General features: G+C 52.9%; 1 protein-coding gene across 1 annotated transcript; it reads left to right on the plus strand.

Moving 5' to 3' along the window:
• The first annotated feature begins 6,644 nt into the window (after positions 1-6,644).
• LOC122368681 (low-density lipoprotein receptor-like) lies at positions 6,645-25,186 on the plus strand. The gene is made up of 14 exons (XM_043342874.1): positions 6,645-6,658; positions 6,918-7,086; positions 8,330-8,440; positions 10,340-10,488; positions 12,518-12,642; positions 13,886-14,134; positions 14,595-14,754; positions 17,204-17,344; positions 19,195-19,413; positions 19,764-20,118; positions 20,327-20,528; positions 22,252-22,409; positions 22,716-22,862; positions 24,015-25,186. The coding sequence occupies exons 1-14, from the start codon at positions 6,645-6,647 to the stop codon at positions 24,054-24,056; spliced, it is 2,241 nt and encodes a 746-aa protein (XP_043198809.1). The 3' UTR covers positions 24,057-25,186.
• Positions 25,187-26,877: the final 1,691 nt, after the last annotated feature.

Here is a 26,877-nt window from a genome sequence, read left to right on the forward strand (position 1 = left end):
CAGATGGGCTCCTATGTAGCCACACTTATCTCCATAAAGGACCAATGCGCCGGTTTCTGAGAGACCTTGCCGGCTTCTGAGGGCCCTAGTAACGGCCAATGAGGGATCAGCTGCAATGGCTCCACACCCGTCTGTGATAGCCCCACGGCCCACACCAGTGTTTCTAAAAGCCACCACATCGGCACCTGCGAGGCCCCTCACGCCATCTCCAAGGGACCCACATCAGCGCATCGCCCGTAACCCTCGCCGTATTGTAGTAACATTAACCCTCGCCCGTATTGGTGTTTTTCCAGCCGCGAACGTATAGGTAAGGGGGCGGGGGCCCGTTGCCCCCCCCTTGCCGTTTCGCCTATGATTGAGCTAGAGTTTCGCAGAAAAAAAAACGAGCGTGTTGCCCGTGACGAGAGGAAACCGATGACACCCAATATTAAGGTCCTAGTTCATTGGTTGACCTTCCAGGTCAGGTCAAAGACCCAGAAGTCGGGAAAATCGGGACCTGTTAGAACGTCGTAGTGTGGCAGTGTGGCTGATATGGGGGCTTTCGGGGTGTTGATCACGAATATCATGTTAATTTTGATCACAGATGATGTCCTCATGCATTTTAACTGGGCCGGGTCAGGTCAGGTCAGGTCAACCAGTAGGGGTCCTGCCGGGTCTTCGCAGTAGGTGTCAACCGCCTCTGACAGCTTCGTAACATGTTACGAAGGCACCAAAACTACTTCGTTAATGTTCATATGGTTGCTAAATTCGAATTCAGCTCCAAAAACTAGCCTAGAAACATGTAAAACTCGAAAAAGTGAACCGAGGTCATCAAAGGTCAATGACCTGACCAGACCTTCAGGTGACCTTGACACCCACCCTAATGCATGGGGGCAACATCATATCACATGTTTGAACGCCTGAAACCACGAAAAGACTGGAAACGCGCGGCTAATGCGAGCCGACATACGCCGAACCGCGATTCCGGCCAAACATGGGCTCGAAAAGTAGGTCACAGGTCAAAGGTCATTTAGGTCAGGGTCATGAAATTTTTAGGGTAGGTGTAAAATTGAATAACCCGAGGGTACTGAAAGTTTCGTCGCGATCGGCCGCTTTTTACGCGAGTTATTCGCGAAAAACCGAGGGGGCCGTTCGACCCCTCCCCTACACGAACGTGGGTTAAGGGCCTACATCGGCGGCTCTGAGAGTCCCCAAACCAGCGTCTCTGAGGGCCACGTACCAGTGACTGGGCCAGTACCAGTGATGGCCTCTTACCAGCCTCTGAGTGTCCTTGCCAGTCTTAGTCTATGAACTATGAAAGGCCACTTTCCACTTTCAGGCCACTGTGCAGGGCCACGCACATGCCAATGATGGCCCCACCAGTGTCTCTAAGCCCTAAGGCCCCGCGGCCCGCAACGGCGGCTGTGAGGACTCAACACCAGCGCATCTGACGGCCTTTCACACCGGTGACTGAGGAGCTCGCTTGCTTCGTTTGCTCGTAAAATACCATGCACATTAGGCACACTCCTTGGGCATAAATGGTATTTTTACGTGCCAATTTTTAACATTTTCTCAGGGCAGACCGTTTTAAAGAGGCCTGTCTGCCAGTGGGACCGGACCCACCGTGCCCCCCTCCCATCGAAAGGTCCTGGATACGTCCCTGCCTGGGCTGACCCCGGGCCCCCGGGTGACTCGCGGGCCCCTTCAAGAGCAGGTGATCCCCTCGTGGGCGAAATCCTGGGTACGTGTCTGACGTACATCGTGCATAGTTAATCCAACAACTATTTGTCATGTTGATTTGATTTTTTAAAAATAAATTTAGTCCGAACCTTTTGATGGGAACACGGGCGTAGGAACGTCATGAAAAGTGGGTGGGCCACCCTGTCAAGGGGCCTCCTTTTCCAGGGGGCCTCCTATTTTCAGGGGCCTCCAACTTTTGCCTCGTCCTGCCGGCTGCTTTCAAGTATGACCTCCAAATCTAGCTTCTGAGATCGAGCAGATGTACCCAGGGGCGTAACCGCTTCAGCGAACAGTGCGGGAAGTCCGCACCATTTTTAAAACTTATTCTCCCTCCGATTTTTTTTTTTAGAATCTATATGCCGCGAACGGTGCATGACCCCTGAAAACCCTTACACAAATGTCTTCCTCGTTTCCCAGGTGCCCCATTAGCTTTATAGGCGCCCTCTTTGGCATATAAGCGCCCTATGTATAGTCATCAGAGACATCCCTATATGTCCCACAGTCGCCCCGTTGTCGCATACAATGTGCGCTTATCATAGGCGTCTCTCTTTTATGGACACTTGAAGGCGCCTCTCTTTGCCATGCCGGCGCCCCTGTTTCTTATGAATGCACCCTCATGGCATCGATCCATTGCAGTGCAGACCTCTATTGCATGTGGACGCCCATATATGTAGGCCTCAGAGGCACCCCTCTTTCGCATTAAGGCACACCTAAGGGCTTCATAGGCGCCCTTCTATTGCACGTAGGTGCCCTACTGTCTCAGAACCGCTCCCCTTTGGCATGCAGACGCCCATCTTTCGACAGAGGAGCCGCTGTGGTTCTTAAGACGGCATGTTACTCCCAGACGCAGATGGGGCTCTCGGAGTCGGGACCTTCAGTCGATGATGGGTGCCCGCCAGATGTGGACCCTCGGAGACGCCGGTATGGGGCCCTCTGAGATGCCGGTATGTGGCCCTTAGAGACACCGGTGTGGAACCCTCAGATACTTCAGTGTGAAGCCCTTACAATTGCTGGTGTGGAGCTATGAATGCGCTGGCTTAAATCCCTCAGAGGCCGGTACATGGACATTAGAGCTCAGTGAGAGCTTGGCTTGTGTGGTGCCTTCAGTGGCCTTGTGGAGCCGTTAGACATCAACATTCAACATGGTGCTCTCAGGAGCCGGTGAGTCCTCAGAGTCACCGGTGTAGGGCCTTCAGAGCTCCGAGATACTGGTGTGGGGCCCTCAGAGGTGTCGGTGTGGGTCCTTCATATGTACTTATAGAGCCTTGAGATGCACAGGTGTGGTGGCCCACAGAGGCGCCGGTGTGGGGCCCCCAGAGCCACCGATATAGGGCCCTAAGAGACACTAGTATGACCCTCAAAGGCGCCGCTGTGTGGCGCTCATAAACACTGGTGTGGAGCCATCACAGGCGGGTGGAGCCGTTAGAGGCCGGAAAGGGCCCTTAGATGCCTACAAGGAGCCTTCAGAAGCCGGCGTGGCACCCTTATGGGAATAAGCGTGTCTACTTAGGACCCCTTGAGGTGCTCTCATGTGCTCTGTGGGGCTCTACCGAGCCGAAATATGGCCACGGCAAGTTGCCGCCACCTGGCTCTTCGGACTATCATTCTCAGGGGCCTCATCTGCCTAGTTTGAATAGAAGGGCCTCTCAGAAAATCAGTCTCATGGGCCTCCTCTGGCTAGTATAAATAGAAGGGCCTGTTAGACCATCAATCCTAGGGCCTCTTCTGGTTAGTATAAATAGAAGAGCCTCTCAGACCATTAATCTCAGGGGGCTCCTGTGGACAGTATAAATAAAAGGGCCTCTCAGACCATCAGTCTCGGGGGCCTCCCTAGAAAAGTGTAAATGTGGATAGAAGGCCCCCTCAGATTCATTAGGAGTGAACCTCTCTGACTATCAGTCTTAGGGGCCTCTTGTGGCCAGTATGAATATAAGAGCCTCTCAGACCATCGGTCCCAGGGGCCTCTTCTGACTAGTTTGGATAGAGGGCCCTCCCAGACCACCGGTTTCAGGGGCCTCCAGTGGCCAGTTATATGAACAGAAGGGCCTCACAGCCATCAGCCTCGGGGGCCTCTTCTGACTGGTGTGGATATGAGGGCCTCTCATACCATCAGTCTCAGGGGCCTCCTCTGCCTAGTGTGAATATAAGGGCTTCCCAGGCCATCAGTCTCAGGGGACTCTTCAGACTGGTGCCGGATTGAGGGACCTCCCAGTCCCAGACAGAAAGTTTTGGGGGGTCTCCTGTGGCCAGTATGAATAGAAGGGCCTCTCAGTCCATCAGTCTCATGGGCCTCTTCTGCCTGGTGTGATTATAAGGGCCTCTCAGGTCATCAGTCTCAGAGGCCTCCTCTGACTACAGTGTAGATGGATAGGCCTCCCAGACCATCAGTCTCAGGGGCCTCTTCTGACTATTGAGGATAGAGGGGCCTCCTCTGACTAGTGAGGGTAGGGGGCCTCGGCTAGACCGCCAGTGTCAGGGGCCTATTCTGACTAGTGTGGATGGAGGGGAGGGGCCTCCCAGACCACCAGTCTCAGACCTCCGACTAGTGTGGATAAAGGGGCCTCCCAGACCGCCGGTGTCAGTGGCCTCCCCAGACCAGTGTGGATATTGGGGCCTCCTCAGATCCACTAGGGCCTCTCAGGCCATCAGTCTCAGGCGCTTCGACTGTCAAGTATGAATAGAGGGCCTCCTTGGATCCATCACGGCCCCTTGGAGTCCGTGCGTGGGGATTCGTGGAACTTATTTTTACCAAGTTTGTTTATTATGGGAGGTGACGACGTCCTCTCAAATCGAGACGAGGGCCTAGAGTAAAAAGTGGGTGGGCCAAAACACATGGTTGGCCCCCACTCGAAAAGTGGGTGGGCACTTACCCACCTGCCCACCATTGGTGTACCCTATGTTCCAGTGTTGCAAAAGTTGCCGCTGATTGGTGTCTCCAGACACCAAAGATTTTTGTACTCAGTACTCATCATAGAAAAAAATATAATTTTGTACTCACTTTTCAGGGAAACTGAAATCAATGGGTAAACCCCATAACGATAGCATGCCAGTCAAAAGTTAAGTGTCCACTGAGTTAGAAATAAATGTAATGTAACAAAAACAAGCATTACCCAGCCACAGCCCACAACAATCACAAAGTTTAATTCGCCGAAAGTAAAGTCTTTCAATCACTGGAAGAAATTACCCAATCTACAACCACAACCTACAACCTAAAACCTACAATCTACAGCATCACATATGGTAGCTCGTGCTATGTCTGCCCTACCAATGCCAAATTTATAAGCATATAGGGAGTGACCATGTGCTAATTTAGTAAAGGAGAAAATGTAAGCAATTAATTTGTGCAGTAGCATAAGTCACAACTAAGAAATTGGCCAAACATGTCAAAATAGCAATAACAGCAGTGTCCAAGAGCTAAGTGGATTTCTTAAAGGCAATTCCGAGCATTCCGAGCCATTGCTAGATTTTCATTTATCTTCTTTGATGGGGTAAGAAATACAAATGACATTTTGTAAGCATGATTTCAGAACCTATCCATACAACTTAATGTAAATAATAAAATGATTACAGGCAGTAAAAACAAAATTGTTTAAGTTTTTTAACCATGCAGGTTATCTACGAAGGTAGTCGTAAAGCAGGCGTCACACTTCTTTTTGCAACCAAGGAAAGGCGCTCTACCCAAAGTTGCTTTCTTATCGAACCAAACCAAACCAAACTGAACCTAACCTTACCTACAACCTACAACCTAGAATCTACCACCTAAACCACCTAAAATCTACAACCTAACCTAGTACCTACAGCGCCTCTCCTTGGTTGCGAAAAGAAGTGTGACGCCTGCTCTACTACTACCCCTACGAAGCCCCGAAACATCAATACCCAATAGGTACCCATATCATGCAGATATTATTATCATGTAAAACATTGGACCCAGCCCAATACCATCAAAGGTAAAGTCATTCAATTGTTAACTAGCATACCTACTTAGTTTGAATTAAAATATTAAATTCAGTTGGTTTCTATGGAGCATTTAATCAGTAGGTATTTGATTGCATCTGGTTGCTTAGTTTGGTGGGTAAATTTGCAAAGGATGGCTGTCTGCATGGGGATATTGCATAAATTTATTAATATTTTCCGAAGTTGAATTGCGATTGAATCAACATTCAACAATGAAAACCCTAAAACTTACCTGCAACATCAACATAACCTCCACACTGACACCAACTCCACGTCCACACCCTCCGAAGTAATCGAAGTAACTTCACTTCAAAATGGGTGCAAAATGGCACAGTGTATATAAATACAAAATGGCAGATGCATGCTGCATTGCATAACAGGTTGTGCGCCACTTTGGCCTAAGCTGAAAGAGGCCATATAGGGAAATGCCCTGCGCAAATGTTCAAATAAACAGGATATTCAAATCGTGATTTTCAAATATGGTAGCTCTTCATATCAGAACAGCGACGTCTTTCCACTTTGTTCAAAATCTGTGCAAGTCGCGTGAGGTAATAAACCCGATTTATTACAACGTTCTCAGATGTCGCTGTAAATTTTTTTCCCGACCTTTCACGTTAAATCCTGACATTTCAATTTATTGCATCATAAGATGATGTAATAACCTGAAATGTTTTGAAATTCCGGTTTATCGCAACAAAATGATACAATAAATCGGGTTTTACAATGCATATCGCATCGCGCGGCTGGCGCTCCCGTGCAGCCGCTGTGGCCAAACATTTCTATGCATTGCCTGCGTGGTATTCAGCAGGCTGGTCTCGAGGGTCGGGTTCTGTCCGGGCCAGGCCCGCCTGTCGGAACCATTGACACCGATCGACCGCTCGCCTCTCATGGCCAGCGCTGTTGTTTATGCTCGGATGTTTGATATTAAGTTTTTTTCTGCACTCTGAGGCTGATGTTATCACTGTGATGAAATGCATAAGGCCCGGTATTTTCTCCCGTAAATGCATGTGATCGGATACATCACGGTATGTAGACTATAATATGCCATTTTTAAATGCACATGCAGCCTTGTAGGTTCATATAGCATTGGTGGTTGTGATTCAGATATTTATATTACTCTTTTAATTTAATCACAGTCATTTGGCCAAATATGCTTCTCGGTCACGATAAAGCTCAACTGTATGTATAACTGTATAGTCCACTGTATGCTGGTCGTTATGAGACGTGCTATGCTCCCTCCCTAGCACCCGTTCGAGGCCCGGTGTGCCCCCTCTGACCCTGCCCGCTCCGTCCACAGCTCAGACGTGCCCAGCCGACCAGTTTACCTGCGGTGACGGCCGCTGTATCAACCAGCGCTGGGTGTGCGACCGAGAGAACGACTGTGAGGACGGCTCCGACGAGCAGGACTGCAAGGTGAGAGTAGTGAGGGGAGAGAGAGTGGTGAGAGCATGGTGAGTGTGGCTAGGGTTAGATTGGAGCTATGACATTGTCTCCAACGGGCTAAATCATCCATCTAATTAATCTGCTTCCATGGTGTCGGCTATTTTTTTTTTAGCATATATTTACTTTTTTTACTTTTGAACCAGTCACCGTATCTGCTTCCATTATTATCAGGCATTTTTGGTTCTTACGAGCAAAGTGTTTTCTCTTTCACTTTTTAGTACGTGACTTTCGACGATGTAGGTATGCGCCTCGTTGCCCTTTTCTTCATATGCCCCTAAATTCATCACCCATATTTGCATTCCTAGTGTGACGGTCGACCCTGTCCAATTTGTCGTCCGTGGTGCTCCTCTCCCTCATTTCCGCGCGCAGATGACGCTAGGACAGATGTCTCAGACACCGGAGCTCGTATTTATTCAGTCGAGTTTGTCACGGCTGTCGCTCGGGTGTTTCCTTCCGGAGACGCGTCTCCTTCGAATTTACTCTCTCTGTTTCCGACGAAATTCGTCACGTCTAGCGACAGTCTGGCTTGTTTTCAGTTGGCCCAAAAGAGAGAGAAAAACACGAGACCTTCATCAGTTGGCCTTATGAGCCACATTTGCCGGCACCATCTGTCTTGCAAAATGAAATGTGAAATGTTGAGAAATGTAAAATGCCGAATGCCTGTGCCGGCCGGCTCAAAGCTCCCATCGTAATGTTATTGAATGTTGCCCCAGACCCGGAGCCCGCACGCTCCCAGCCTATTGCGGCGAATTGAAAATCTCTGCGCCATCATTGCCAGCTCTTTGGCCGAAGTAATAATCCGAGAATGGCCTATTTGCATATGGGCGTGCAGGCAGATTGGGTTCAGCTCCGGAGATGCCGCGGCGAAATGGTCTGTCTGCCGGCCGAGCTCTGCTCGCCGGCCGTCCCGAAGAGGAGGAATACTGAGATAGTGGGCGGGCACCGAAATGCGCGTGTCTGGGCAAAATGATGTTTCTGGGAAGAGGACGATGGTCCTATCTTTTAGCTCCAACCTTAATGACCGTAATATGAAACAATTAGCCCTATTAAAAAGATACACGAAAGCCAGAGAAGACAGAACGATCCAGTCTTATTTGTCTCGCCGTCTGATGGCTTCTTTCCCAGCGATGTACCGTCTGTTGCCACAGTATGCCGTCTCATGCAGAAGAAGCGCGTCTCGGCTTCTGACCGTGTCTCTCTTCCTCCGTTTCAGCCGACCACCTGCAGCCCCGATTCCCAATTCACCTGTGCCAGCGGAGAGTGCATCAACCTGAGCGCGCGCTGCGACGGTGACCGCGACTGCCACGACGGAAGCGATGAGAAGGTGAGAGACGACGATGTTGTCGTGGTGCATCTCTAAAAAAGGAAAAAGAACAAGAAAAAGGACATAAGCAGCACCCGTGCTGTCAAAGAGATGAGATATTGAAAAGGCTCCTCTATATATACGGCTTAGAGAGATATGACCTTGACCACATTACGTGTAAATGCGATTTATCGTCATATGAGCGATCGATTGAGACTTGCAATAGTGCAGCTGTAATATGTTTCGCACAAACAATATTAGATTCAAGCGTTTGTGTGTTCTTACTTCTCCCTTATCTCTTTTACGTTTGTAGTTTTATCTCGTGTGACTTCAGCGCTGTGCGCTCTACGAGTATTTCGTGTTGTTTTTCGCCGGTATTTGCGGCCGGTGCTGTGTAAGGGGTGGCGTATCCAGGTCAGGAGGCGCAAAAGTGCCGAGTCGGCTGAAATCCAGTCACGGCGCGACCTCCCATCTGCGGTGTTTATCTCTAATGGCTCCTCGGAGCTCGGTGGCGCACCTTCCGCGAATCGAGCGTCCTTGTTTGTGAAATATCTCCGGCCCAAAGTTCGGCCTGTTTCAGTTTGGTTGCAATGAGTTTGGAATGAATTACGTCCCAGAAAGTTTGTGGGCTCATTTCAGCACTAGTTTTTCCGGCCTTTGACGTTTTCACGACTAGGCCTGTTTTTCTCGGTGTGTAGCGTCGTGTAATTGGGACCAAATTCGTTTGGTGTATGAAAGGATTGTGAACAAGTTCCTTCGTTAAGATGCTGGTGTGGCTGTTCACCATTTTATTTGGTTAGCCTCAATCAAACGGGCCCGTTTATGTGATGACTGATCAATTTTACGACGAATTTTGAACTGTGCAAATGTAAAAAATTCCTCTATTCCTAAGTTTATGCATTGCTGCGACGGCGTCACCATCGACTTCAGACTTTGACCTTGGTGCCAGCGATAGTCATCGAGTAAATTTGTCTCTGGAACGATTTTCATTACACGCTCCAACTCCAAAATGGAAATTGAGCCCGTATCATATCCATCACTGATGTCAATGCCTGCCAGGGGTGGTGATTTATTTGTTCGCTTACGCCGTGCGCCGGCATCATGATAAACCATATAGCAAATGTTCGAATCCTCTTGAATACAGATGCAGCCAGCAAAAGGATTCGGCTTACTTTAGATTCGCCCAGAAGGCAATGCATGGGTAATAGGACTCTGGCTATGGATTTCCCGTTTGTGGTTGAAAAATGTTGGTCTCTCGTGGCTAAAATTGGGAGAAGCATCTGAGGGTGATGTTTTTAGAAACAACGAACCGTTTTAAACTCGGCCGCAGCTGCCATGCGGACGAAATTATGTCGGGCTGTGGCTGATAGCGTCGTCGAAGTTCGCGACTCTTGGACCGAACTTCAGTGCTCTGCTTTATATACTCGGCCGTGAGCAGCCGTATATGGTTATGGCCGGCCGTGCTTCCCCTTGTCTCTCCCCTGGGGTACACTCAGTGTGCTCTTTTCCTCCTCCCCTGGGATAATCTCCGCACCACCTCCCCTTTTCCCGGCGGTAGGAACAGTTATCCTGGCGCTGGCTAATGAGGTGTTTGCCGCCACGGCGCTGTAATGGCTCACCGGAGCTCGTCTGCCGTGGCCGCCGCTACCTGCCCCCCTCTACCCCCCCCCCCCCCCCCCCCCCCATCGACCCCCTCCCCCACCGACACACCTAACCAGGCTACAGAAGGCTGATTACCCCAGTCCTGTCTGAATGCCAGGGAGGAGTGGTGCCAGACAGGACGTAACGAGTGGCGCTGGAGCCGAGAGAGGTGTGTTTGTATATGTATAACTAACTCCTCTCAGCTCTCTCCGCGGGGTGCCTGACGCTGCATCGCGCTCTACCTGCTCTCTGTCTAACACTGCCTGCTCTCTCCCACAGGACTGCATCCTGGACGATCACTCTGTGCCCAGCAGCGTATGCACACCGGGGGAGGTACTCTGTGACGACCAGATCACCTGCATTCATCGCAGCTGGATGTGTGACGGCGCTCAGGACTGCCCGCATGGCTCCGACGAGGATCCCGCCAAGTGAGTACCGAACATATCCAGCTACTGAGCTCCGCTCCGATGATATCTACAATCTGGGCGTCAAAAATCCCGACGCGACATTCAAAGGTTACAGGTCACCGATCACCGCATCTTTCCAAACGATGGCATTTGACAATTTATCACGGGACACGGCAGATGATTCTAACACTGTTCGGGGCTGCCAAAGACACAGCACGGCCTCACACGTGACACTGTGACACTGGCCTTCTGGTCTGTGTCTTTTGTCATTTCCCTCTGCCAGTCGTATGTCCATATTCTTTCGCTGTTTTTTTTTTGTGTTCACTCGAAGTATGTGGAAGCTCCACCAATACCTCTTTCCAATGCTTGCGCCAGTATTTTGCATGGCCTGGAAGATATAGGGCAACATCTCTGAACCCATTTGGCCTTCGAATTTATGGTGGAATCTGGAATAAGTTCTTGGTACGTGGATCTTGTGACTTTAAAATAAGGTTTCCTGGAGCCATTCCTCTTTCGTTCACCAACTCATTAGCTCATTCTTCATGACATCTTATCATGGTTCTGTTTGAAACTAAATTAAAACTGCATAATGCTGGCAATATCTGTGCAGAAATAGCTACGACGCTGAATGTATAATTAAGAGGAAGGCTTTCGTCTAGGCAATTTACTTCGGTGAATACTGCAAAGGACGAGGCCAAGAGGCTTATTAGCAAAATTAAGTGGCTGCGAGTGAAACTTTATTTCTGGGGCCAAATCTGTAATGGAAATCAATGTTCGTTCCGAACTATTCGTCGGCCCGATTTCCTCTCGGGGATGACGTGGTCTGCCTTTGGCGCTGGCCTAGCTGACGAGTCCGGCGGCGCTGAGCTCGTGAGCTCTCTGTGATATGTGTGACTGTCGGCGGTCAGTCGCGGTCCTCTGAACTGCCGCCTCTAACGCTAATTAGTCGGACTCGCAGCCCTGTCACGGCCGTCCCCCCGACCGGCGGCGCGACGGAGGTAGGAATTAAGCCCGGCTGCTCGACAAGCTGGGGCCGCGGTCCGATTCTGAGTCGACAGGCACTCTACTGGCCAGTGGCCAAGATATTTGTCGACGTTAGTGTTCAGACCAGGGAGCCACCGGCCCGGAACGCCGCTGCCGCCGCCCGCCTGGGGACTACAAATTCGACCAGATATACCGCCGCACATCAACTTTTCCGGCGATCCGAGCTGTAGCCAGTAATTGAACAACTTCCGGGGGCGGTAGCGACCGCCTGTGTCACGGAAAGTTGGCCGCTCGGTCCTCGGGAAGACTAGGGACGCGGCTGCTATATTGCAGGAGTCTCCAGCTCGTGAATAATTCTAGTTCATGGGCCCGCGGACCGTCAGTCTAGCCGGTTAATTATTCTGCTGGGATTAGCGGTGATAAACGCAACTTGAAATTACCGAAATGTGAAAATTGCGTCATCAATTGTTCATAATGGCATTGTTGACTGGCACTGTATGCAATAATGACTTTACCGGCATTAACTCTCGCAATTCCATCATGGTCCAATGAGGTTATGAGGTTGCATTAAAGTTCACTTTGAGGTAGCCTTTGCATATTGCTCGTCAGAGTCGCGTGGCTACGTTAAATACGTAAAATGTATACGTTAAATGTATCTACGTCTTTGTATTCACATCAGAGGTGGTGGTTAATGGTCTGACCTGAAGTAATCTCACAGGAGCCGCCCTGACCCAGTAGGTGCATTCCACCAGTGTGTCGCTAATGCAGATTTCACTACGTGACCTCAGTTGACCTCAGGGGACCCTCCCTGACCCGATAGGTGCACCCCACCCGTGTGCAGAGACGGAGAGTTATACTCCGTGACCTCAGTTGACCTCAGGTGACCCTCCCTGACCCGACAGATGCACCCCGCCCGTGTGTCGGGACGGGGAGTTATACTCCGTGACCTCAGTTGACCTCAGGTGACCCGCCCTGACCCGACAGGTGCACCCCGCCGGTGTGCCGAGACGGGGAGTTAAACTCCGTGACCTCAGTTGACCTCACGTGACCCGCCCTGACCCGACAGGTGCACCCCGCCCGTGTGCCGGGACGGAGAGTTCCAGTGCGGCGGCGTGTCCGAGTGTATCGCCAGGAAGTTGGTCTGTAACGGTGCAGCCGACTGCCGCGACGCCAGCGACGAGGCCAACTGCAGTGAGTTGCTTATTTCATGATTAAAATTATATGTTTGTGTTTTTTTTCAATTTTTTGTATTGTTAAGACTGTCAAGATATATGTCCATGAGTAGACCCGCCATCGCTGCGCCCTTCCTCTTCGGAGATCGGCAGGGCTCTCCATTGTTTTCTAGGTAGAGCTCTCTTGAGCTCCCCTCTCCCTTGCTTCCACCACCACAGATACATTGTCTTCTCACCCATATCCCGGTCCGCACTCCATCCCCGACCACTGTTTGCCAGTCCCCTGTCATTATTTTCCTCCTCACCCGGCTCTCCGTCCCCTCTGCGACTCGCTGCTCGGGAGATGTAATATGGTCTCAATGGTGTGGAATAATTCAGATTTGTTGGCTACGGTGAGTTATGCGATGCCATTGACGGGATATGAGCCCACGAGCTCTATACCGGATAATATGACTCATATATGCCGAGAGAATGGACTCATGAGTCGACCATCTCTGTGTCATCGCTCATGCCCGGCTTATCTTTCGGCCGCTGTTCTCTGTATCTCCTTTCTGCCGCTATGACTGACCTTTCGGTGCCGAATGCTGACCTATCTGGGCGGCTCTCCGGTGTCGAAGGCTGGCTTTTCACGGCGCTCAGCGGCGGGCTGTAAGGCAGATCCCCGCGGCGGGTGTGCGCCCCTGATCCTCTGTCCGTCCGCCCGGAGTGGGCTGTGTGAGCCGCCGGCGATAGCCACCGGATCCGTCCGCCGGCGCCGCTGTCACCGTCTTTTTAAACCGAGCTCGGCTGGCCGCTCACGTCAGCCGTCTGAAATGGACTGGAAGCCGCGGCCGGCGCCGGCGAGCCGCAAACAAAGGCTGTGGCCCGGCCCCGGCCCCGGCCCCAGCCCCGGCCCCGGCCAGTGGACTGCAGTGTCTTAGTGGACGTCCGCTGCTGGTGCTCGGCAGAGTCCGTTACCGCCGCCCTAAACTCGGCGGGACACTTCCAGAGCGGTTCCGTGGCGGACCTGGCATTGTTAACGTGGTGTCTGTGGTCGCTTAGGTGATAAACCTCCTGTCCATGGACACTCGGACCGAGTTGGGAGCGCCACAGTGTCGGATAGTGGCTGCCGTCTGAGAGCGTTTCACTGCTCATTCCGGCCATCTGACCGTGATTGTATGACCGCTGCCGACTCCCGGTGGCTGGCTACGACCTCTCCCTCACCGGCGGCGGTGTCTGGCCGCGTGACCTCTCCGCTGACCTCTGTCCCCTCTCTGTTTCAGCGGTGACCCCGCCCTGCGACCCAGACCAGCAGTTCAGCTGTGCGAACGGTCGCTGTGTGCAGATCGAGCAGGCGTGTGACGGCTCGGACGATTGCGGCGATGGCTCGGATGAGAGTGACCTCTGTCAGCTCAATGAGTGCTCGCAGAATAACGGCGGCTGCAGTCACGGCTGCCGCAACCAACCGGTCGGACACAAGTGCTACTGCCCCAGTGGATACCGGCTCATGGATGACCAGCGCACCTGTGACGGTCAGTGGCACGACGGAGACGAACGACGGCGCGCGGGAGACGAACAATTACCTGTTAGATGTTTGATACACAAGCTGCCCGTGCTATCCGTTCAGTTTAGATTAATCGTGTCCTTCTGCTAGAATTTGCGCGAATCGTATGAGATATAACACATTACTTTGGATTTGGCAATGCAATTTTGCACCTCTTTCATCTTCCGCAATTATCTGTCAGTGCTGTGCGGATTAAGTGTCTGGCTTTGTTTAGGTTACCCCGGACGGCGATTTGTGTCGCAGTTTAATTAAAACCAGAATAGATGATACGGTTTCCGGCCATTGACATTGATATCACAGCCGTCGTTGACGTTATCTGGTTACATTATACATACAAGTCCGCCGCGCTCACAGCACTGACTCTACAAACAAGCTATCGTCTCTCCCATTGGTATGAGATCTAACTCTCCCCTCTCTTCCTGCGGCAGATATTGACGAGTGCCAGATCCCCGGGTCGTGCAGCCAGACCTGCATCAACACCAAGGGATCGTACAAGTGCGAGTGCCTCGAGGGATACATGCGTGATCCGGCCGACCACACGTTCTGCAAGGCGGTGGAAGTGCACGCATCACTACTGCTCACTCACATGTAAGTGTGGGATGGTCGATAGACCTCAGAAGGGACGGGTGGTGGTGGGTCGGACTCGGCAGCAGGTGGGTGGATGGATGGTCGGCGCCGCTCGTCACTCTTGGCTTGCCGCTCGCCGCCCACGTCTCTGCGGTCCATCACGGTGCTCCGTGGCGCCCCTCTGCCGCTCCGCCGCCGATGGAGCTCGGAAGTCGTAACCTTTGTTCCGGTGGCGCGGTGAGATCGATGACCGGCCGAGCCGTCGGCGCCGAGGCACAAACCGGCATCGTACCGTCAATCTCGGCCGGCAACTTGGCCGCGCCGACCTTTGCGACGGCCATGGCCACGGTTGTTTGGCGGCGCCTAGCTGAGTGAGTAACTTTGTCTGCCGACGGGGCCTGGCGCCGGTCTCAGCGGGATGTGCCGACTGGCCGAGTGCGGGCTCTGATGGCCAATCGGCGCTATCTGGGTGATTTACCGAGCCAGCTGGAGAAGTCATCGGCGCAGTCATTACTTCGTCAAACCTCTGGGGAGGGAGAGAAATACCTGCAGCCGCAGAAAGTCTGCGAAAGTGAGGGGGGAACTTTGGGTAGTCCCTTGGGTAGAAGCTGAATGGATTGAAAAAGTTTCTAACGTATTATTGGTATTCCTGGAAACCCACTGCTGCCACTGAGGTCTTGCCTCTTCCTATTTCTCTGCACTTTAAGTCTAGTCGAACCGTGCATTTCCTGAGGCGTCTGATCGCTCCGCGCTGATCCAGACCTGTCCGGTCGGCTGGTCGGCAATGCCGGCCGCCGGCGCCGGGCGTCTTAATTAGCCCCGGGGCCAATCGGCCGTGTGCCCGTGATTTACCGCTCAGTCGGCCATACATCCAGCGTCACGCGGCCGTCCACGGCGCCGAACGCTCTCTGATTAACCCCCGGCCGCCGGGTCCCTGATCGGCAGGGCGCGTGGAAGGGTACTGCACGGTGCACCGCCGGGCATCTGTAATGGAGTGATTCGGGGAGGCGGCCGGCAGGTCAGACTACCGAGAGGCGGTATTTTTGGAACGGCCCTGAGCCCGACACTGCAGAGATCTGTCCGATGCCGCGGGGATTCAGAACGCTTCGCTGGGCTGAATGGCACCGCTGGCTACGTGGTTGGGTCGGTTCAAGTGCAGGAGTCTGTGCCAACGACTGGAGACCTTTATCTGTTAATTGAATCTGGTGCGGATTCTGTCGTCAGGTCGGTTACCACTCGTCAGGTGGTGTCATTGCTGAGGCTCCCTGTCCTTTAATTAAAATTTGTACGAATTTACTTTATATGATTGCGCTATGGGTGATTTTTATTTGCATAAAATACCCTCAGATCTAAAATGATCAATTTCCGTTCTTTGTGTCCGATTGTAAATATATAGGTAATGTATTAGAGGCTCAAAGTTACGCAGCTTCATCAGCTTGTGAAAAGCTCTTTCGGTTCTCATTTCCTCTGCTGAATGCACTCTGGGCATTGCCGCCAGAGTCAATATTCCACGAATGAATATAAATATTTCTGTGGAATTTCCACATTAGTACGCGGACTGTCGTGAATGCAGACGCTCATGTACTACAGGTAGCCATGTCTTTTTGCCATTGCTAACCAGTGCCGTTGTGCGCTGGTTCCCTTCATCCCGCAATCTTTACAGGAACAATATATGAACTAATTTGGGCGCCGGAGGCTTTCGTGTCTACCTCTGATACTGACGCGTGCTTTGTTATTATAGTCACGTTGTACCACAAAGCAAAGGCGCTAAATGAGACCCGACTTCAAAAGAAGTTTTTGCTGAGGAGGCGACCTAGATGGAAGCGTGTAAGGGAAGCTCTGTTTTTGTCATGTCGGTCTGCAGTAATGGATGACGGCGCCGCGTCAGGCCCAGGGATGTTGTTAGCGATAGTGACCGCCGGCCAGCCGGGCTGAGATTTAGGGCTGGACTGCGGCCAGCGGCGGTGGAGGTCCTGCTGGCTCAATCGGCTCCTGTGAGCGGTATATCTGCCGGGCCGTGAGCCGGCAGCCTGACAGCTGGCTCCAGTTGAGCAGTCAGACACAGCTGTGGTCCGGCTGACCGACTGGCCGGCCCGGCGAGCGGGGGTGTGATTATAGCCACCACCTGACAGGCGGACAACTGGTGCCGATTGTCGGTCACACCCACGGCACGCCCCCGTTAGGCACGGATTTCCGAGAGCTCTCTCCCTCCCCGCTCTGCTCTGCCCTGTTCAGCTGGTAAGTGTTCAGCTGCGGGCAATCCTTGCGTCGCGGGATGCGATGTTAGCAATGGTATCAGGTGCATCGCGCCCACTACTCACTGGAAATGATGCCTCTCTGATCTCTTTGCCAATATTCCGTTCTATTTCTATCGCCCTGTGCTGCTGTATTTTATTTAGAATATATTTTCGGTAAAACTGCGCTGTGGATGTTAAACAGCTGGCTAACCCATCTGACCGTGTGCCCTCAGGACCGATATCCGGAAGGTGGGCCTGTACCAGCGTGAGATCACAGAGATTGTCAACAACACCCGTGTGGCGACGGCCGTCGACTACGAGTTCCGCACCGGCATGGTGTTCTGGTCGGACCTCAGCGACAACCGCATCTACAAGTGAGTTCCTCAGAGAGTTAGGCGGGGGGAGTGGCACTCAGCGACAACCGCATCTACAAGTGAGTTCCTCAGAGGGTTGGGCGGTGGTAGGGGTCACTCAGCAACAACCGCATCTACAAGTGAGTTCCTCAGAGAGCTAGACGGTGGGAGGGGCACTCAGCGACAGCCGCCTCTACAAGTGAGTTCCTTAGAGGGTTGGGCAGTGGTAGGGGGCACTCAGCGACAACCGCATCTACAAGTGAGAACCTCAGAGAGTTGGGCTGTGGAAGGGGCGCTCGGTGACTGTCCCATCTACAAGTGAGTTCCTCAGAGAGTTAGGCAGGGGAGGGGGCTCGTCGACGCTTGCGTCCGTCTTGACCGCTCGGCCGAGACGCGTCCGGTCGCAGAGGGCCGACCGAGCGCCGAGCCAATCTGAGGCCGTCCTGACGAATGGCACCGGCCACTTTTTGCTGGCCGGGCGCAATGGAGCGTTGGAGCTGTCGCGGCTCGGACCGCCTTTGGAGGGAGCTGGCGCAGTCGTCTGACAGAGCTGCGGCAGCCCCGCGGCGTCAGCTGCGCCCGCAGAAGCGGCGTCTGGGGAGCGTATTTGCCGCCGTCGCCACCGTAATGGGATTTCTGGGTGACGGGTGATGACGCACTGCCGCTGCCGTGTCGTCGAGAACACCCCCGGGGGAGTGGGAACGTAATGTCGCTTCAGCTCGGCCCATCCCGGCTGAGCAGATACATACCGTCTGGTGTGACACAGCCGCAGTCGCGCCCACGGAGGTATCACAACGTTCCGCTGATACACCGGCGGACGGTCCGACCTGGCCTGCGGGCTGACTGGCTATAATTGCCTCTGCTCTGATCGGTTTGTCCGGGCTCCGGGTGAGGCGGTCCGTCGGCCGTCGGTCACTCGGTACAGCGGCCACGGCTGCGGCGTTAGATAGAGCCGGTCCGGTGTTAATTACAGTAATGGGCCGGCGGGGCGCTGGTGCGCGGAGGCGAGTCGATGGGAGCGCTGTGAAGAATGAGAGGAGACGCCGTGCAGGAGAGCGATGGTGGCCGTCTAACGATGGAGAGGGAGGTTAGGGATTGGAGATACTGAGCAGTGGTAGCAGTGTCTGATGTGACGGTGGTATTAGATGGGAGGCGTCACGCAACGCTGCCACGGTCTCCGCCTCCGGGAAATCAGTCGGTGTCATATGAGGTATGGTGTCTCTTATGACTGTCTTTTGTGGATAGAGCTGAGATTTGCTGTATGAGATCAGTTGCTCAGTCATTCATCCCCGAGAAGACCGCGTTAGTTGAGTTAGATTCACGGCTTTGATGTCTTCTCAGATCAGTCTTATGCTGTTAGCTGCGTTGGCCTCCTTTCTGAGGGTATGCGAGTGATGTCATTTCCAGACATTTCTACGCCGCGCTGTCAAACATCAAACATCTTGTGATATGTCCTAATCTCACATCCTAGGGGCACATCCAACGAGCCTGTGGATGACAGAAGCTGTCCGTGACTGTAGCCAGTGCTCGTTGATGTCTACACTGTCCTAGAAACGGGCGTGTTTAACCCAAATGGCGTGACCGGGTGGACTCCTGACGTGTCTGACTCCAACTAAGTTACAATCACTGCTTTGTGTCGTGACCGAATATTGGGCTCCTGTCACGAACCCTGGGAAATTCGACGCCACCCTAGAGCGGATGCTCCATGTGGTGTCCTACAGCGCTGCAGAACTTTTGCAGCAACGTGTCACTTCTTAGTTCTGTCTCTGCTGGCGCGTGTGAGTCACGATTGATCCGTTGAGTCGATGAGTCGATGATCTCCGATGGCTACGTGACCCTTGTTCTGACATTACATTTCCTTCGTCTCACAGAGCGCCGATTGACGAGGGAGCGGAGCGGACGGTGGTCGTACGGAATGTGAACGCCGAGGGTCTGGCCGTCGACTGGCTCTACCGCCACCTCTACTGGATCCACGTGGAGAAGGACAACCACCGCATCGAGGTGTCCGACCTGGACGGCAACTACCGCGCCACCCTCATCAGCAAGGACCTGATGAAACCGCGCTCCATCGCTGTCGAACCCATCGAAGGGTGAGTTGGCTTTAGATTATGCAATGTGGGCTGTGCTGATTGGTTATTTCACAGACTTCTCTACATATTATTGAGAGAAGTCTATGGTTATTTTGATGTCGATGTCTAGTCGCGGATTCAGTGGTATCAACTCATCGGTGCGTAAATGGATAATGCTAGATAAAACACACGGTCGATAAAAATACTATTTTCCTTCCAATCACCCGCAGCTGACAGACATGAAAACACTAAGCGGGTTCATATGTTATTCGTTCGGTCATAATGTTTCTGTATATTGTTGAACGTTTGCTGATCACGGTACGCCTCCGTTTAGACGTTGCTCACGCGCCACCCGTCCTCCACCTCCACAGCTGGATGTTCTGGTGCGACTGGGGCGAGAACCCGCGGATCGAGCGCGCCGGAATGGACGGCAGCCGTCGTCAGGTCGTGGCCGACACGCGCCTCCAGTGGCCCAACGACGTCACGCTAGACCTGGTGAAGCGCCGCATCTACTGGGTGGACGCCAAGCTGAAGCTGATCGAGAGCGCCGACCTGGACGGAGCGAACAGGCGCATCATCATCAGCAGCGGGAACACGCTCGACCATCCGTTCGCCATCACCACATTCGAGGACTCTATCTTCTGGAGTGACTGGAACAAGATGAGTCTCTTCAAAGCCAACAAGTTCACCGGCTCGGCTGTCACCAGCGTGGCTCCCACCGGCAAGGTAAGAGGCCGTAACGATTTTGACTTCTGCAGTCAGTGTCGTCTGGTTATGCATATTTGAGGCACCTACCTCCACAATCTGTAAACACGACTTTTCTTGAGCTTTTGGTGTTTGAAGACGATTTCTATGCAATGCAGTACCGTATACAGTATACACGGTACCCTGCCGTTCCGTGTTTGACCCTCCGCGTCTTCTCCGTGTCCCACAGGTTCAGTTCCCGCTGGTTGTGCGCGTGTACCACCCGTACCGTCAGCCGAACGGCACCAACCACTGTCTACCCATCAACGGCCAGTGCTCGCACCTCTGTCTGCCGGCACCGGCGAGCGGCGAGCAGGGCGGCCGACGGACCGGCTGCGCGTGCCCAGCCGGTCTGCGACTGACCCAGGATGGTCTCACCTGTACCGAGAGAGGTCAGTGGCGGAGACGGGGTCACGGTGGGGGAATGGACGGGGTCACGGGTCATTGGGGATGGCGAGAGGTTACTAAAGTCACGGTGGTTGGTGGCGAAGGGTTGTGAGGTTCACGGACTGACAATAAGAGGTGAACGGGTTTGCCGAGGCAAGGCATACACCTACAGCATGTCGCATGTGAATATTAATGCATACGGCACGGTTTGGTCGTGGGTACTGACGCCAGTTGGATGAGGAGAGCAGGCTTCACTGACTTTGTCCTCCCGTCTTTTGCTGGAATATAAATGGTGTGGTAAACCTGTCCTGGTGGCGTGGTGTTTCTGATTGTGGCGTAAGGTTCCGCCGCATGTGATCGTAACAAGTACCTGACTTTAGTTACGTTTGCTGGAAGCATGCGTGCACGTTCGTTTTACCCTGTAATTATCGGGCGTTTGTTTTTTCGGCCGGATGGTTATGTCTCGTTTATTTTCCCTTTCAGGAACGCATGACAACGGAAAAGAGCCGCACTCATCTGGCATGCTTAGGACCGTTTCTCCCCTAGCCACACTGGATGTTACCCATCCAAACGTCACCGCCCTCGCCGTTCAGTCCCACCCCGAATTCGCCCATCTGCAGGCGCAATCCACGGTTTATCCCGAGGCGCGATTCACTATTCTAAGCCACATCGGCAGCACCTCTTCTCCCGTGGGTCATATACCGTCAGCGTCAGACGTTGCGCATGCCTCCCCCTCCTTCCAATTTCCTGACCCTTTACTTTCTCCCACGGAAGGTCCGCCTGCCTCCTCCATCCCTCCATTATCCACATTTTCTCATCCTCTTTTACCAACTTCAGAAGATGCGTCTGTCTCCCCCATTTCCCCATCCTCTTCAGCCCTGGTCTCTGCGACATCTGAGTCGCAATCGTCACCGTCTGTGGATAGTATCTCCGTATCCACCGTAGTAAACGCCACCGCACCACACCTCCACTCTGACACCTCTGCGTCCGTCACCGACCTTCCCACGCAGCTGTGGGGCTTCCGTCCCCCGGCCCCACGTCCTCGCGCCGCTATATCGGGAGAGGTGTCCGGCTCACCCCCTGACGACAGCCGGGAGAGCACCGTGGGCCTTCCACAAACGCAACCGGCGCCGGCAGACAGCGACGGTACGGCATGGGTGCCGGGTTGTGGATGTGGATGTGGATAAATGCATGCATATTTGCTGGGTGTTGGATATAAATTGGGATACTAAACTGGACACTTAACTGGGATACCGGTGATTTGTTTAATTACTAATTTGTTATTGGAGGGGAGCGGAGTGTACCTCTCTCAGAATATATTGTTCACTGGCCTACGGCTTTAACTGGGGGTCTGATTTGATGGCATTGGGGAGGGGTGGATAATTCTTCTCTCAGGAAGTTCGTCGTCGTTGCACGTGTCGGTGAACCCCAAAGTTCTGACCGTTCATGAGTCGCTGAGTAGAGTCCAAGGGCAGCTGGTATCATCCTCCGTTAAAGTTTCCGATCATCTTCCGAAGTTCATGTACCCGTATTTGATCAGCCGCGAGTTTTATTAGTTTTGTTGATAACTCTCCAGTCGAACCCGCTGACCCTAGTTCGTTGAACCGTTGTCGCTCTCGGCATCTGTGTATCCTTACTCTACCCCCGCACTATCCCTGCATGCCTCTTTCTTTTCCTCCCAGCACCGTCTTCCTTTCTGTTACGACTGACACTCCGTTCCGTCCCCAGGTGTGAAGACCATCGGCTCGCCCAAGGTCACCTCCCACCCGCGGCAGACGGCACCCGATGGCGGGTCGTCATCCGCCTTCCAGGAGTCCGCCTCGGATGGCGTCATCGCCGGCGTCGTCATCGGCGGCATCGCCTTCCTCTTCATCGTCGTGGCCGGGGTGAGTGTGGGACGACTTCGTCAGTTCCCCGGTGTACCACCGGTCTCTGGAATACGAATCAATATAGCACACGCCTACGTTTTCACAAAAGCAACGTACACAATGTGTTCCAAGCACTGTTTGCATTGTTAAAGTTTTGGAAACTGCGTAGGCAGTCGGGGAGGGTAGGTAGTGGGAGCCTATTTGTGCTTGTATGCTAGCCCGATATCTATGGAACTTAATCTCGGATAAATACGCCATTCAAAGACCAGTGTTTGCAGAATTGAACTGCGAGCTCACGACGTCGTCCCGTTGTCTCGATTACAGCTCCTTTACATGATGTACCGTATGGACCCGAGTCGGTTCCGTGGCTTCCGTAACATCGATAACCCCATCTATAAAAAGACGACCGTGGACGGAATCAAATTGGAAAAGTCGCGGAGTCCCGCTCATGCTGGAAGAGGCAATGAGGAGGTAAGAACAGCCGCCCCTCCGCGCAGTTAGCGTGGGGCATATCGATCTTACTGGCGTGTAGTTGGCTTCTGCAGCCGGCGTCGCTTTGACTTTCTGCGATGATAGTACCACGCTTGCACTTACTGCCGCCGTAACGCGTCGCCTCTGTGGCTGTCGATGAGCTAGCTGACTGAATGAACTCACAATTGCTCACCGCACTCACTCACTCACTAACTCACTGTCCCACCAAACCAAGTCGTCCCTCACTCCCAGCTCACAGCGTGTCGTCACTGCTTACACGGGCACTGGTCTGTCTGTGTCCCGTCTGCCTCCTCTGTGATGTGTGACTGACTGGGGACCCCCCACTGCCCCGCCCCCCCCCCCCCCCCGCTGCGGCCGCAGCTGAGCGTTGAGTCAATGCTGGTCAGTCATGTGTGCTGAAAAAGCCACGAAACGGTAAATGGCTGCCACCGTCACTGCATGTTTGTTCAAATGCTTTGATCCGTGGAAAGCTATCAGTTTTCGGAAGTACGGAGCTTGGACGGGATTTTGGTGATGGTCAGCGCAAATTTCGGTCTTATTTTGTTATTTTGTTGATGTGTCCCTTCAAAATATTCATAAATCTCTGTAAGCCGTATTCAGAGGTCTATGATTATGTGAATGTTTTCACATGGCTAAGGTAATCCATTGTGAAGCATGCCGCACCCTGGTCTTTTATTTTTGTTCGACATTGATGTGATTGGGTCTTAAAACTTATGAGAAGTACTTTTTGTGCGTAGTTAGATTCCATTCCAGCTTCGGTTTCGGTTGATTGGCTCGTACATTCAACGTAATGTTGATGATTGTGTTGGGATGAAATTCTAGACTGAAGAATCTGTGCGGTTAAATATTGCTAGTGTGCTTTTGTACAAGCATGACTTGACCAATACCCTTAGCCCTCTTATTGCAACCAACACTTTGTTATATTTTAATGCGATTTTGTCTAAACCGATTGGGGTACACAGACTCCCCATAAGTAGGTAATCCGTCCCGCTTACAGCTGTTGTTGATGTATGCTTCCTTATTACCCTGACCCATCAGTATGAGCCACAGCGCCGTGCCCGTGTTAGAGCCCGTCCTCTGTGACCTCCGAGGTGATCCTTCACGTCTGACCTGACCCCTCTCTGTTCACAGAGCATGCAGCCGCTCAACAGCCGACCGCAGCACGTGGTCTGAACACCGGCCCACCTCCTTCTGTGATACGCCCACGCACCTGGGGCCGAGGGCCGCCCGACCGCCCGCCTCAGCCTCAGCCATGTCTAGTCCACGCGCTTGCCGCTAGTGGCGCTAGTGTCGCCGCTGGCACCGGGCCGCGGTCCTCCCGAGTCGCTCACCGTGTTGTGTGACGCACGAAAGACCACTCCTGGGCCAATCAAGCACGTGTCTCTGTGGTGGGGCTGGCGGCGCTGGGCGTCGCCGTACCCGCATGCTGTTCCCGCACCAGGGTCCAACTCAGTGGGCGGCCCGTCAGACGCGAGAGGGCGGCTCGTGAGACGCGCAGGCGCCTCGCAGACAGTCAGTGACTCCTGCGGACGGCGCCGGGGCGGTGCGACCTAACGGCGAAAAGGGAGGGACTTTAAATTGTATCGTGCTCAGTACGGTCCTGTGTCGGCGCCAAAAGGAATATCCTTATTATAATGTCTTCCCTTGGCTCAACAGGGGCAGACTCGTGCATGCCGAACTATTTATTTGCTCCCTGTACTCTAGCTGCTTGTTCTTGGTCGATATTTTGCATGCGCAGCGGAGCGGCGACCGACTGGCCGACCGATAGTACGTTATTAGGCCTATAATTGATAGGAAACCAGGTCATTGTGATACGGCGAGGTCGGCGGCGCCGTCGTTTTTCGACACCGCTGGCCGGCGGCAGTGCGGTAGACCCACTGGTCTTGTGCGTGTTCGTGTTTGTCTGCGTGTGTGCGTGTGTCGGTGTGTGTGCGTGCGTCTCGTGCCGCGGCTCGCGATATTATTGTGTTCGATGGTGTCCTGCGGCCGATTTGCCCGTGTCCTAGGGTGTGTTGTGTAGGTCGCCGGCGGCAGCAAGGGCCGGTCGACAGAGCTTTCGCTATGCTAGTTGTTTGAGTTTGAGAGCGCGCGAACGACGACCGAGTGGCGCGACGGATCCCATATTTATTTTGTACATATCGATTAGCATGTGTGCGAAACTGTCATTAAAGAGGTCAACTCGGCCGTGCCCCGAGGCTATGTCACCGCGCGCTTCATATATTTGGGCTTCGGCCGCCATCCCCGTCTGACCGTCACTAACCAGTGACCGGCCAGAAACCGGAAATAGACACCATTTTTGAAGACCGGCTGCGTTTGAGAATGGACGTTCACGTCGCCATCGGTGAAGAGTTGGGAATAGGGGCCTGTTCCGGTTGGAACTTTGAGCGACATGTCTCAGCGGAGTGGTCGTTTCGGCTCGTTTATGAACGTGGACCGGATGGGGTTAGGTTCCGGGAGGGGAGGGGGGGGGGCTGCGGATAGAGAACACCGGACGACCAAACGACTTGGCTACGGGGCCGTTAAAACGCTGGCTAGCGCTTCGATTACCGACTAGGTAATCCGTTGGGAGAGGCTGAGGTGACTGGCTCGTATAAGTATTTCACTTGCATGTTATGAAGCCATTCCAATCGATCGAGGCAAGTAAGTGAAATGAAAATTTTGAGAAGGGAAGTGTAGTGTAGGTTGCGAGTTCGCTAGCTGTTGGCTAGAGCTCTGGAAAGAATCAGTCACCAGTGATAGACCAGGGACTATAACGGAGTTCCATAGTTTTGGACCAGGCAGGCCGGACCGGGTCCGAGACGCGGCGAGATCGGCCGAGTCCTTCTGCTGGACCGGCGCGGAGGTCGTAGCCAGTCGGTTGTGCAGTTGGAATGGTCGTTGTCTGTTCACAGAAGATATACATAAGTGATGACCGCCGTCACGCACGAGGATTTGCTCAGTGCTGGGTCCGGTCATCCACCAGTGTCGGACTGGACGAGTTCGTGCCGGGTGCCTACTTCGGGAGGGCGGGGCCGGGCTGTCAAAATGGGGCGAATCTGAATATCATTCATTCGCTTATTAGTATAACTCAGTGACTGATTTAATTGACATATTCGATTTATAAATTTTGATAAAATCGTTTTTTTATTTTTCTTCGTCTTCATCGTTTTATGCAATCGGTCTTCCAGTGCATGTCTGTAATACTTTGAGCGCGACTGCGAGGCATATATATCGCGGACCAGGGGCGTCGTTTTGTATAGGCCTGGTAGGGCCCGAGCCTTACCAATGTTTATTTGGGCCCTACCAATGTTCGCTGAGCCCTACCAATCTTTTGTCACTTATCAGTTGATAAAAAATCAAAATAAACAGATAAGCAAATATTAAATAAGCACATATGCAAGTACATAAATAAGGTTCTAGCCACAGTAGGTGCATGTAGCTGAAAATGAGGTTTCACGTGTCTAGGACTCCGGTCCTTAATGGATTTTAAGAGGCTCGAAAACGCAATTGGTTATAGAGGTCCATAACTGCCTCTGAGTCCCGCATACCACGCGACCGCCCCTAATAGACCCCGATCCGTCTCCACACCAGCCGCTGGAGGCCCTACACCGACTTCGGAAGGTGCCGCGGTGCTCCAGAATAGGCCATAGGTATATTGATTTGAGTGGGTGATGCAGCCTGATTCCCCAGGGTTCAACGCCAGGTCATTACCGCATCAGACCCCGAAAACTGAAGCTCGTAACTACGAGGGGCGTTCAAAAAGTTTCGGGCCGAACAATGAAGGAGTTGGAATTTTGGCCTGCAAGGCGGTGTGTTAAATGATGTGTTATTGGGATGTCCACTTACGCAAATTAAGTAAGTGGCCATTAATTAAGTCTCTTCTGTGATTGATTCGGGCTTCTATTCGTAGCATAGTTCGCCATTTCGGATAGGATGGGCGACGCCCAGAAGAGAGCAGTGATTCGTTTCATAGTAGTTAGTGCAGAAAAGGCACCAAGCGTTAACCCTCGCCCTG

The sequence above is a fragment of the Amphibalanus amphitrite genome, unplaced genomic scaffold, assembly GCF_019059575.1.
Source record: "Amphibalanus amphitrite isolate SeventyFive unplaced genomic scaffold, NRLGWU_Aamphi_draft 000967F_arrow, whole genome shotgun sequence".
Lineage (NCBI taxonomy): Eukaryota > Metazoa > Arthropoda > Thecostraca > Balanomorpha > Balanidae > Amphibalanus > Amphibalanus amphitrite.

Bases quoted from the DNA above. Each gene is read 5' to 3' on its own strand.
- LOC122368681 (XM_043342874.1), top strand. The intron at 14,135-14,594 runs GTCAGTGGCACG...TTCCTGCGGCAG, and splicing joins TGACCAGCGCACCTGTGACG to ATATTGACGAGTGCCAGATC. The intron at 17,345-19,194 runs GTGAGTTCCTCA...TTCGTCTCACAG, and splicing joins AGCGACAACCGCATCTACAA to AGCGCCGATTGACGAGGGAG.